This window comes from Esox lucius, chromosome 8 (assembly GCF_011004845.1).
Source record: "Esox lucius isolate fEsoLuc1 chromosome 8, fEsoLuc1.pri, whole genome shotgun sequence".
NCBI classification, from domain to species: Eukaryota; Metazoa; Chordata; class Actinopteri; order Esociformes; family Esocidae; genus Esox; species Esox lucius.
The window spans coordinates 19,725,532-19,738,835 of NC_047576.1; the positions used below are offsets into that span (position 1 = coordinate 19,725,532).

Consider the following 13,304-nt stretch of genomic DNA (forward strand, 5'->3'; position numbering starts at 1 on the left):
CCGGGTGAACATGCCATGTGGGAAATATATGTTGCTGCAATGCAAGCATTTCTAGCTAAAGAACAGCATATTTTGGACAAATTGACATGACAGTAATAGCTTTCTATGATTTCTTTTTTATTAGGTTGCCAGTTATGATATACTGTGATTAATTTTGTTTTACCTATCTTGCTCATAGCCCTTCGAAAGTTACACGGTTTGTTTACAAGTACAGCATTAGTAAAGATGAGTCTCCTTCCTCGCACTGCCGAGGAGTTCAGCTCAGCTGAATACTGGGAACGCTTCTTCAAGAAGAGAGGAGAGAAGGCTTTTGAGTGGTATGGAGACTACAACAAACTCTGTGGCGTTCTGCACAAATACATCAAACCTCGGGATAAGGTGAGCACATACGTTTACATTAAAGTCATTTAGCTGACGTTTTTATCCGCATCGACATAACGGAGCATCAAGGTTACTGTAACTTTCTTGCTAAAGTGCAGTACAGGACAACGTTGCTAACATGTAAGGCTCAGAGATTTGATCCATGTGTTGAAAAAGTATTTAACTTGTCTTTCCCTGGTCTTGTCTCCCAGGTCTTGGTGGTGGGCTGCGGTAACTCTGAACTGAGCGAGCAGCTGTTTGACGTTGGCTACAGAAATCTGACCAACATTGACATCAGTGAGACAGTGATAAATCACATGAACCAGAAGAATGCCAAGCAGCGCCCAGATCTGACCTTTCAGACAGTGGATGCCACACAGATGCCCTACGAGGACGGAAGCTTCCAGGCTGCGCTAGACAAGGGTACACTGGATGCTATGGCTTCCCAGGAGGAGGGAGCTCTAGCTGGGAGGATGCTGATGGAGGTGGGCTGGGGCTGTGGAATAGCTACAGAAGTGTCCAAGAGGTTTCAAAGCTGCTTTTCCACCAGCCAACTCTCCCTTTGGAAGGCAACTGGTTGTGTGCAATTCATTTAAAGGTCAGTAATGCTTTTAAACTGCGTGTTTTGAAGGTGGGTCGTGTGCTGGGTGTTGGAGGCCGCTACGTGTGTGTAACCCTGGCCCAGGAGAGTGTCATCAAGCTGGCTGTGGAGCACTTTGTCCAGGTGAATACCTTTGTGCTTATTACAGATCTTATTGTTAGTTCGTTTTTAGCTTTTAAAGGTATGAAAGTATTATTGAAATATGTATTTTACATTTAAGTTTGAGTAATTTAGCAGTTGCTAAACTTATCTAGAGTGACTTGCATTTTCATATTTTTATGCAGGCCCCCTTGTGGCAAAGCAATTGCTTTCATGTGAATATTTTGAAAAAAAACGCTTTTGTCCAAATACATGACGTGACAAGGCTGATTTTATAGTAGAAGTACTTTTGAGCTTATTTAGCACTCACTGAAAAATCGTGTGCTCTTCAAACACCTACACAATCAGCCTGAGCATTGCAAGAACCAAGGGAAGCTCGGGGAAAACAAACATTGTTTAAAATATGAATAGGTCTGCATGGGTTTTTGTATTACTTTTACTTCCACCATTGCACATACTGCAGATGACCAGGAGAGGGCGACCATTATAAATACATCTTATGGATGTAGAGTAAATACACATTCGATGTTGTTAATGCTTGGTACAGAATTGTATATCTGGAAAGGCTGGACACAGGTGTGAAGTAGACAACTTCTATAGATAAAGATGTATTAGACCAGAACATTTATCTGTTGAGGCCACCCCATTCCTCTGGAGGTTGGTACACAGTTGTCTCAAGGCCTGTCAAAGGGATAATTTAAGGGAATACATCTGTTATCTCTCTGCTCAACCTTGAGCTTGGAGTCTTGAAATATTTGTTTGGACATATTTGCAGTATTTGTTCAGCCTTATCAGTGTCCCATGAACTAGTGGAGGTTGGTTTTCCTGCGCTTGGTAATTACATTTGGGGAATGATGGGTGGTACCAGGCCCTGTTATGTCTATTTCACCCCCCTGTTAACCCTTATTTTACTAGGCAAGTGAACTAAGAAGACAATCATTTACAGTGGTTACCTGTAAGCCACTAGGGTTAACTGCCATGCTGAATTTTCACTTCAGAGACTAGGGGATTTGATCTAACAACCTTTCCATTTCTCTCACCACTAAGCTACCTGTCGCCCTGGACCTTTAGGGGTGTGACCAAAGGTTTACCAAAAAGTACAATCAATTAGTTTCATAACTTTAAAATGGTATAACTTATTGAGATTCCACTCTGTAATGTGATATTCCTGTACAGCTTATTATGTTCAACAATAGAATGAAACATTTACAAAATCCTAAAGGAGGCTTTATTTGATATGAATGTTTTTTTCAATAGTCATACAATTTTTTATGTTATAGAAACTAATATTACGTTGTAAACATAAAGCTATTTATGGTAAAGCTCATATGACACCAACGGTTTATTTGGAGCTCCTAGAGGTAAAACGTGATTAGGTCTTAAAAGAGGCCTTGTTATATTCTTAAAAGAGGCCCAAAATGTTGGCCACGAGTTAGGCCCAAAAAAGTTTCTGTTACTTGTTAACCCTGCTTTTAGTTACAAATGTCAACAATCTTTTGTTTAAAGGAATATTCTGTGGGTTAAATTGTGTAGAAATGCAAGAAATCATGTTTTATGTCTTTTTTTGCCATGATTTTTGCATAATCACAGTTTATGCACTTGTTGTAAATCACTCAGGATGAAAGCGTCCACTAAATAACTTGACTGTAAATGTAGGTGGGCTGGGCTGTGCGACTGCATTGTTTGGGTGACCCAGAAAGCCACGAGGACTCGTCCTTTGCCCTGCCCGTCTTCGTGCTGGTCTGCACAAAGTTCCGCCAGCCAATGCCCATGCCAATACTGGAGATGTGCCAAGGGGAGGACGGGTCCCCCATGAGGCTGCCTGGGGTGGCAGATCTTCTGTCTGTGGTGAGGGAGCGCCAGGCATATGCCATGCTTAGGCAGAGGCTCCGTACGGCAACGGATGTCAGCAGCACCCCCTCCCTGACCCTCTGCCACGCCAACACTGGGCAGCCCCGCTACACCCTTACTGTACAGGACTGTGCCCCTGGTGCCAAGGTGCCCCGTGCCAACCACTTTGCCATTTTCATAGGTATGTGATGGGACCTATTATACTGGTTGGGAAAATCCATATCGGAAAATAAATATTTTGCTCCTGGCTGCAGTTTAAATCTTGCTTTTCTTTTATTAACTCACCATCCAAAGTTCCTCAAGCTCGAGAGTCTGATTGGCTGTACGGCACGGCTGAGGGGCGTGGCCAACTGGCAGCTAGTGCCAACTTCAGGCGGCTGATTGTTGTGGCAATGCACAGGGACCAGGAGTATACGGACATGCAGGCTGTCCAATCAGAGCTCTCCCAAATGGTAATGGAACTTTCTCCTCCAGGGATGCCAGCCAATCAACAGGTAAGAAAGGGTTAGTCACTTAGCAGACTCTTGAGCAGTGTATTCACAATAATATAGCTAGGTGGGACAACCACACAACCCAGTAACAGTAAGTACACTTTACTCAATGAGTAATTACTATTATGGGTTGTTGGGTAAAGAAATGACCCTCCCCCCATTCCTTTACCTGTTCTCCCTCTCTCCTGGTCTTCACCTTCCTCTCTCACCCTGTAGATTCCCTTCCTCTCAGTGGGAGGAGAGCTAGGCTGGAGGGAGGTGGTGAGCCGGGGAACCAGTGACCTGAGCGGTCAGTATTCTGTAGAAGATGTGAGAGGCGAGGACGGTCAGCTATACCGACGACTGGTGTTCCTGGGGAACGAAGGGCTGGTCCAGTCAGAGAGTCGCCTTACCAACCCTGCAGTCCCAGGTCTAAACGTACATTCCTCCCACACCCACTCACACAGGTCTTGAGTTCTTCTTCAGTGGCTAACTGTCTTTTGAACTTCAGCGTCTTCGTCCCAGAGGAAGAAAAAGAGCAGAAGGAAAGCCAAGCCCTCTGTGTCACCCCCCTCCCAGACACCAGGTTGTGTCCTGACAGTGGACAAAGGCTTCCTCTGCTGTGCCCACCACAGAGTCATGGTAGCTGGCCTTGCCATGTTAGGTGTGGGCTCTGACTACAATAAAGGTAGATGTGTTTTTTGGCTGTGTTGTCTCCGAGTCAGTTAAGCCTATGCTGACACTGGAATCAGCAAGAGGTCTGCTTTCTATCAACGACTTCCATCAATGTCTTTTGCCCCATCCTCTCTGTAGGCATACCAGTGTCTGTGCTCCTGGTTGGGCTGGGTGGGGGAGGGCTGCCCCAGTTTCTGAGGGATTTTGTGCCTGGAGCCCGAGTGGAGGTGGTGGAGCTGGACCCTGCAGTGCTGAAAGTGGCTCAGGGATGGTTTGGCTTCACACCCGATGACAGGCTTATTGTCACACTGGGGGACGGACTGGAGCACATCAAGAACTTGGAGAGAGAAGGTGATTTAAAAGGAGAGGGTGAAATAAAAAGCTTCCTGACAAGACCTGCACAATGCACAAAATTATCATGTTCTCTTGTTTGTACAGGTGGCCATCAGTATGATGTCATCATGTTTGACGTGGACAGTAAGGACCCCAGTTTGGGAATGAGCTGTCCCCCTCCTGCCTTTGTAGAAACAGCTTTCCTTGAAAGAGTTGGCAAGCTGCTTACACCTCGGGGTATGAAAACATGTTTCCCTTTCTAAGCACCAGTCTGCTTTTGTTTTCAGTCTGAAAATGTTTAGGTTCTAATGTTGTTTTTATACTCCTCTCTCTCTTCTCCCTCCTCTATCGGTCCTATTTTACGTGTCTCCCCTCAACAACCCTCTCTTTCTCTGTCTCCTCTCTCCCCTCCCCTCCTTGCTGTCTTTATCTACCCCTCTCCTCGTCCTCCGCTACTCCCCAGGTGTGTTCATGTTGAACCTGGTGTGTCGGGACTCGGTGTTGAAGAACAGTGTGTTGAGTCGTGTGCGGGGTGTGTTTCCCCGCGTGCTGTCTAGGGCCATTGACGGGGAGGTCAATGAGGTTTTACTGTGCCCCCGACAAGCAGAGGAGATGGGCCAGAGGGGTGAGGCGGGGCTCCCTCCCACCCTGCTGACAGCAGGGAAGACGCTACAGTCGGCGCTGTGCATGAACAGCAGTGGAGCAGCCACCTACAGCCCTCAGATTGACATTACTGAGCTGCTTGAGGACCTCAGGGTTGCATGAGCAGAGAGGCGGAGGATGAGAGAGTGAGGGCCATGTGAAGTCACTGAGTCTCAAAACATGTGTTTTGAAATAAAATTGTACAGATGTAGTTAATGATGACTCCAAGTAAAGAGTGTTTTATTCTCAAACTTTTCTCTGGTGTTCATTGATGATATTGAAATATGAATAATGGTATTTTTGGAAGTTTTTTCACTGTCAAGCTTTCGCTGTCTCGGATCTCTTGTACCAAGAGACCCCTCCCTACTGCTGATTTAGACTGCAACACCTCACTCGTGGCCAAAGAATGTAGCAGTGTTATTTACAGTAGGTGAATCCTATGGCATGGTTACAGAGTCCCACCCAGACTAAAAGTTTGAGAGGCTGGAAAGTCTCTACGAGGTGGGTGTGATTTAAATAGCTCATGACTCTAGGCGGGTAATATTTCCTGTCTGTAATTCCGAACTAACCTTATAGCCTGGCTATATCACTGGGAAATTGTTGCTTTAGGTTTGAAGTGGGCGTTGAGATTGTCTTGAAAATCCTAACAGATTTCTACGCATGCGCAGCGAGAGAAACTCGGTAAGCTGTCAGACGGATCGAACCAAACCCAAAGTCCATAGGAGGAAATGTTACGGTCACAACTCTCTGACTTTTGGAGGTGTTTTTTTTTTAACGGTAGTAATACCTAAACGCGCGGTTCGAGTACTAGTGTGGACGGACGTTTGGGTTAGGCTTACGAGCCGAACAGTGACAAGTTGGACTTGAAAGTACTGTACTGGCACTGCACTGTCTATACCATCAACCAAGGCAAGGCAAGAGTGGCAAATAAAACATGCATGTATGTTTAATAATTAATGAGTATTCTAGCTTTTTAGCCATGTTCTGTAGCTTGCTGACCGCGCAGTTCGTTAAAAGTACTGTGGCTAAATAATGCACTTCACTCAACACTTGAAGTTGTCCGGCTTTGTCGTTTATTTACAGTACTGTAGCTAATAAAGCTAACGGGTTAAAGTAGCCAGCCAGCTATGACTACTAGTAATGCACTACTGTGTACTAACGTTTTTACGTTACTAATGTAGCAAAGTAAGTATTTCACTTTTTGTCATTTACAGTAACTTTAGCTGGATGTCAAACTCGCTTTTCTCTTTTTTTTTTCAGCTTTACTGAACCAGAGAGGTTGGATGGTGTTCTGTGTGCAGGTGGTTGACAGTCGGATTGACGGCTCCGTCACCATGGGCAACCGGGGGATGGAGGAGCTGATCCCCCTGGTCAACAAGCTCCAGGACGCCTTTAGCACCATCGGCCAGAGCTATAACCTAGACCTGCCACAGATTGCTGTCGTTGGCGGACAGAGCGCTGGAAAGAGCTCCGTCCTTGAGAACTTTGTCGGCAGGTATATCAATCAGTTATAACGATAATCAACGAAACAATCAAATAATGCATGCAGAAAACCATCAAGAATGTTGATGTTATTCAATAATAGGATGTCTGTTTGAGTTTGGCAGTGATTCATGTCTCCCAGACTTCTCCAAATGAATGCACATGGCAGACAGATATCTCGTATTTAGTAAGGGTGGGCATGGATTGTATACTAAACCTTCTACTATTTAAGCAGTGTCTGTGATTCTGACTTTTCTCCAAAGTGGTCAGTAACTGATTATTAAAATAATTGTATAATTCACTGGATAAAAGTGTGATAGTGCTGTAACCGGAAGTGCTTTAACTGATGAATGAACGGAGTGTTATTCAATGTGCATGAATTGAATAGCTTCGGGACAACGTTGCAGTGCAAGCCTATCTGCCAATGGAGATGTTGCGTATTGGATGTGTGGCTTTCCTTTTATTCTTTAACCCCACTCCTGAAAGTGCAAGACATTCTAGTTACTGTCTTCTTTTAGTAAACTGGATATGAATCAAATCCAATATTGTGCATGTTAGGGGTGGCCTAATCTACCCAAAATCACACATTGAGATGATATTCCTTGGTAAATAATACAAATATATGATGTAACAAATGTTTTAAAATGTTTTTCTCTTTCATAGTTGTAATAAGTTAGCAAGCAATGTGAAATTTGCTGCAGAATTCTATTCGTTCAACTCAAATCCCACAATGCAATGCTCTCTCTTGACAGGCTGACTGGCTAGGTTCATTTATATGTCTGTGGCCAGGTTGTTAGAAAATGGGAAATGGGTTGTGTGGGTTTGTAAAGAATGGTGCAAGAAGACAGAGGGAAACCGCTTTGTGTCATTAAGGATATTAATCAGATTGTGCACTATGTACTTCCAGTATATTTTAACCAAATGTTGTATTGTACTTAATGATGAGTTTGATGTTCTAGACAGCTATGCCCATACCATCTTTTGATTGGCGTTGCACTCAGAAGTGCAGAATGTTGTTTTAAAAGCCGTATTAAATGTGAAAGTGTGTTTTTTCCCCATCTGCAGTGTGGAGAATACAGCGATCAGCCCTAACATTATGACCACCTGCCTAATATTGTGTTGGTCCCTCTCTTGCTGCCTAAACAGCCTTGAGCCGTCGATTTATGGACTCCACTAGACCTTTCTAGGTGTGCTGTGGTGTCTGGCACCAAGATGTTAGCAGCAGATCCTTTAAGTCCTGTAAATTGCGAGGTGGGGCCTCCATGGATCGGACTTGTTTGTCAAGCACATCCCACAGATGCTCAATTGGATTGAGATCTGGGGAATTTGGAGGCCAAGTCAACACCTTGAACTCGTTGTTGTGTTCGTCAAACCATTCCTGAACCATTTTTGATTTGTGGCAGGGTGCATTATCCTGCTGAAAGAGGCCAATGCGATCAGGCAATACTGTTGCCATGAAATGGTGCACATGGTCTGCAACAAGGCTCAGGTAGGTGGTACATGTTAAAGTAACATGCCGGCTTGCCTTCTTCCCATAGTGCATCGTGGTGCCATGTGTTCTCCAGGTAAGCAACATAGACGCACCCGGCCATCAACTTGATATAAAAGAAAACGTGATTCATCAGACCAGCCCACCTTCTTCCATTGCTCCGTGGTCTAGTTCTAATGCTCACATGCCCATTGTATGCGCTTTCGGCTGTGGACAGGGGTCAGCATGGGCACCCTAATTGGTCTGCAGCTACGCAGCCCCATACACAACAAACTGCAATAGACTGTGTGTTCTGACACCTTTCTATCAGTACCTGCATTAACTATTTCGGCAATCTGTGCTACAGTAGCTCATCTGTTTGATCAGACTACATGGGCCAGCCTTCGCTGCCCATGTGCATCAATGAGCCTTGGCCGCCCATGAACCCGTCGCCAGTTTCCAGCTTTTCCTTCCTTGGGCCACTTTTGATAGGTACTGACCACTGCAGACCGGGAACACCCCACAAGGGCTGCAGGTTTGGAGATGCTCTGACCCAGTCATCTAGCCATCACAATTTGGCCCTTGTCAGAGTCGCTCTGATCCTTACGCTTGCCCATCTTTCCTGCTCCAAACACATCAACTCTGAGGACAGAATGTTTACTTGCTGCCTAATATATCCCACCCACTGACAGGTGCCATGATAACGAGATTATCAGTGTAATTCACTTCACCTGTTAGTGGTCATAATGTTATGGCTGATCAGGGTATATTGCTGTTATGTTACTACATGAGTTCCTGCTATCACAGACAGACCAAAACAAAAACCAAATATTTGCTGATTAATAGTACACAGGCTTTTACAATTATTAAATATATGTATCTGTGGGTGTATTACCTTCAAGGGCCATTTTATAGATGTGGCCTGGGAAGCATCCTAGTCAACCAGGCCTTTTATCAAAACGACTTGTAATGCTATATATGGTCTAAAGACACCTCACAGATGACATAAATGATCATTCTGATCATAAAATACTCTTTAAGACCATGGGGTCATATTGAGGTTGTTTTGACCAAAGTCCAGCATCTATATGAAACAACTTTATTACTGAATATTTTGAAACCGTTAGATGTATGCGTTCAATCAAGTGATCAAATATCAACGAAATCTGTGATTTGGACTGCATTTTGAGATTTGTTTTTCAAATATGACCTACTCTATTGTGCAGTGCAGGTTTCCTGTAACATTTTTCAAAATAAACATGATAGTGATAGGGTGTTTTACCCCTCAAACATTGAATCCTTCATTGGATGGGATGTACAGTCGTGGAAAAATGAAGTACATCCCCTGAAATGTTGTCTTTTTTGCAAGTATTTGTTCATATGGAAAAGTATTCTTCATTTCAACAATATTGGCAGATAAAGGTAACCTAATTTAACAACTTACACTGAAAGATTATACTTTACAATCGTCCATGTTCAGTTCAGATTCAGTTTTCTGACAGATGGGGTCAAGTCCTACTCAGTAGTTCTCTGGTACAATATGGAATTCATTGTTGACTCAATAATGGCATGTTGGCTGGGCCGGGAGGCTATAATACCATCATTTCTTTTTTGAGAGCAGCAGTTTTTTCCTTCATGACCTCCAATGCAGGCCAGGTCTGTGCATATTCTGACAGTTGAATCATTCACTTGATTGTGGCAAGAGAGGCCTGTCGATTAGATTAGATTCAACTTGATCTCTTGATGTTTACCTCAATACATCTGTGAGCGCCTGGTGGGACAACCTGCCTCATGTAGATATATGTGAAATGATATGCTTCAGATTGCTTGTCATCGGCTCTGTGACCCCTCTCTAGACTCCGGGGCATCAGTAATCTTTCTGTCTGTTGACGTGATACCAGACAGCCATATGGGCAAGACCAAGTTTCTAATCTGGACCCTCCTAAATTACTCTTTAATTATTTTCTAATTATTTGCACCTGTTTTGGTGCACCTGATTCAAATTTTAAGCATTTTATGTGGTGGTAAAGGTAGGGGTGTACTAACTTTTCTGCATAAGGAAATTTAATTTATTTGTATTTTAATTGCATGAATGGTTTTAAAGTTAAAAACATTTTGGTACCATCTTATTAAATTGGGTTATCTTTATCAATGAATGTGGTTAGAATATTGCTCAAATGTCCATATAAAAAATACAACTTTCTAGTGGGTGTACTTACTTTGACAAGTTTGGAACCGCTAAGACACTTAGTAGAGCTGGTTGTCTGGTCAAGTAACCAGGCCAAACGGGCTTTGGTCTGGGACTTCTGCATAAGGACATTTTTGGTTTGTTTGTTTTAATTGCATAGCTGCTTTTTCTGTGTGTGATTTATTAAACTAGGTTACCTTTATCAATCAATATGATTGGAATAATACAAATAAAATGTAAAAATTTAAAAAAAAATATATACAGCTCAGGAGACCACTGCACCTTTTTCTCTCCTTTCCAAAAAAGCATTACATTTGCAGTGGTCTCTTTTAACCCTCCTGTTCTTCACTCAAAACCTTTCTTTTTGACTTTTCTTGAAAGGAAAATAATAAGGTGCCGTGGTCTCTTAATTTTTTCCCGAGCTGTATATATTAAGGTTCCAGGGGGTGTGCTTACTTTTTCACATGACTGTATGTAACAATAAACTAGCGAGATGGTGTGAGATGTGTTGAAAAGGGCTGCAGAGGGGGTAATGGGCAAAACCTGCTGTTCTACCCACCAATCCATGTTCTGACATGCCCTGGCTTGTTGCTCTATCATAAAGTCCCCTAAAAAGTATTGTGGCCACTAAACTACGGTAAACATGTCGTCACCATAATTCCCTGCATGAAGGTGCAGGGAATTATGAACATAATAATTAGATGTATTTTGTGGGGAGATAACATATCATTGTGAGTTTGATATTGCTTGTAATTATTTTACTCTTGTTTCTTAATTTTTTTTACTTGATTTACAGATAACTTGTTTAATGGCTTGGTTGTAATCCAGTTTTGAAGAATTGTGGATAGGTAATTCCAAAGTAAAAACTGAACGTGAAAAATGCATTGTCCTAGAGAACAGGGCATCGCTTGGAGCATGTGTGGTCAGTCTGTTGTGCATCAGTCCATGGTTTAGCTAACAGCTCTGAGCTGAAGAGGGCATTGTGTCCCTTCCGTCCCTCCTTTCCTCTGTGTGCTGATGTCTATTCCTGACTGGGCTGCCTGCCATAAAAGCCGGGCCTCCTTCAGACAGGAATGACACAGCCTCAGCTTATTTTCCTCTCAACTGATACTGTAGGAGAGCTAGAGAGCCACAGTACAGAGTACAGGCAGAGTACAGCTAGAGTACAGGCAGACACACAATAACAGTATATGTATGTGTGTGTGTGTGTATATACACACACACACACACACACACACACACACAAACAGTCACAACAACGCCACAGCTTCCCCTTGGCACAATGTGTTCCCCTTATGAATCTTTCTGTTCCTGACACACTGTCTGTCTGAGAGGCTGAACCCAGTTGTATGTGCCGTCTCTACTTCAAACAGCTGGAATATACATGGTAGGATCAAGATGCTGTAAACTCAACCGGGACCACAGGAAAAAGGTGGCCCATGAACTTGGACTGTAACCTTAGAAATAAATCACTGTATTCTCACTGTCATTGCTCTGTTTATGATACTGCCGTTTGCGTGTTATTTTTAACCTCATTGTTCTCCCTTACCCAATTTCGTAATATCCAGTTTGGCTTATTTCCTCACAGCTCTTTCAATGTATGTGGGGGCACTTTCACTTACCTGAAAACCTCAATCTTCAGGCCCATAACCACCGGTGAGTGTAGATGGAGCACAGAAATTCGGGAACCTCGGCTTCCCAGACAATCGACCACTAGCGGCACAGTCAGACCAAGGTTGTGGTGGTAGGAGAAGTTGTTTTGACATGAGATTTAGTGATATTGTGTACACAGGCACAAAACAGATGAGTCTCTGAATATCGACTATAGATGTCGGACAATCATTTTCTCAGCGCATCCCTGGTGGTGTAGATGGTGATGCTAAGGAAGCTGCCTGCTCTAGTATTTTTAAACGGATAGTATGTGCTGGCTAGCCTTGGCTGTGAGATTCTGACAGTCCTGGCAGTGTGCCTCTGGGAGTGGCGCTCCCTCTGCACAGCACACACACTGTGGTATCTGTGGTTTTGGCAGACTGATGCCTGAGGGGGGTCAGTCTTTCTTCTCCTGACTGTCATTTATTGTGTGTTCTTTCTCTACCCTTTGTTTCCTCTTCCCTATTACTGAAGGTTTTTACGTTATTTTTAAGCAATATTGGCCTCTTTGCAAATATATTATTTCATCGTCGCTAATACGATCATCTCTCAGATGAGCAGTGGCTGTTGTTGATTAATAATTTAATGAATTAAATGTGCTTCTTTAAAGGTATTGGCCTTTTCAAGCCTTTTGTTGAATTGCAGAAAATAAATGAAAAAATCAATTCAGTTAACATTAATTCCAATTATACACTATGGTGATATTGTCTGTATCACAGGTGTCTACCCGGTCCACGAAGGGCCTAGTGTGGGCTGGTTTTAGGGTTTTCCTTTCAGTTTGGGCCCAGTTGAGACCTACACAACCAGGTGATTTGAGATCCTGTGTGAAAAAACATTGACATTAATTGTGAGCCTTTGTCTGATTGTAAAACCTGTTGTAGTCCAAAGGTTTAAAATAGCTGGACATGGGCCTTGACGGTGCTGTTATCTTTGTTCTGGTATCACAGGTGTTCATGTGACAAAATATTAAATGGAGGTACTCAATTTGGACAGTATATTAATCTGTCTCAGTACTTTTCATGACATAAAATACAGCCTGTGTCCAGAAATGCACTAAAATAAAAGCTCATATAAAAATAGTTCATGTTTGCCAGACAACACCTAGGTTAACATACTGGAACTGTGTGCTCTGGACAGATGAGTCAATGTTTGGCCACAATGCCTGACGCCATGTTTGGGGGAAAAAACGAAACATTGTCTTCGAACAGAAAAGCTTAATGTATGCTAGAAAGGCCTCAAACATGACACACTTGAAGCAGTACTGTGGGCAAAAATATAGTGAGTATAAGAGACTAAAAGATACACCTACATGAAGTTACTTCAGCCGAGGGGGCAACACCAGCTATTGAACCCAGGGTATGAGGGTTTAGATATTTTTGCATTTGTGTTAATGATTTATGAATAAATGATTGCAAAGTATAATCTTTCTGTGTCATTTGATAAATTAGGGTTCATTTGTTTGTCAAATGTTTGAAGTAAAGATTC

General features: G+C 43.0%; 2 protein-coding genes across 9 annotated transcripts in view; both read left to right on the forward strand.

The window, feature by feature from the left end:
* The first annotated feature begins 8 nt into the window (after nt 1-8).
* Nucleotides 9-5,247, forward strand: mettl13 (methyltransferase like 13). The gene is made up of 10 exons (XM_010871993.4): nt 9-378; nt 573-845; nt 992-1,084; nt 2,717-3,092; nt 3,206-3,405; nt 3,619-3,811; nt 3,893-4,069; nt 4,195-4,407; nt 4,495-4,626; nt 4,853-5,247. The coding sequence occupies exons 1-10, from the start codon at nt 226-228 to the stop codon at nt 5,152-5,154; spliced, it is 2,112 nt and encodes a 703-aa protein (XP_010870295.2). The 5' UTR covers nt 9-225; the 3' UTR covers nt 5,155-5,247.
* A 298-nt stretch (nt 5,248-5,545) lies between these two features.
* dnm3a (dynamin 3a) overlaps nt 5,546-13,304 on the forward strand; it is a 36,853-nt gene continuing 29,094 nt past the window's right edge. For 2 of the 8 annotated variants that reach the window (XM_034293602.1, XM_029121479.2), the window contains exons 1-2: nt 5,546-5,940; nt 6,292-6,526. In XM_034293602.1, the coding sequence (XP_034149493.1) occupies nt 6,315-6,526 (212 nt within the window). In that variant the 5' untranslated portion in view covers nt 5,546-5,940; nt 6,292-6,314. Of the gene's footprint in view, nt 5,972-6,291; nt 6,527-13,304 lie in introns of all 8 variants that reach the window. The other 6 variants (XM_034293597.1, XM_034293600.1, XM_029121478.2 and 3 more) reach the window with 5 other exon arrangements.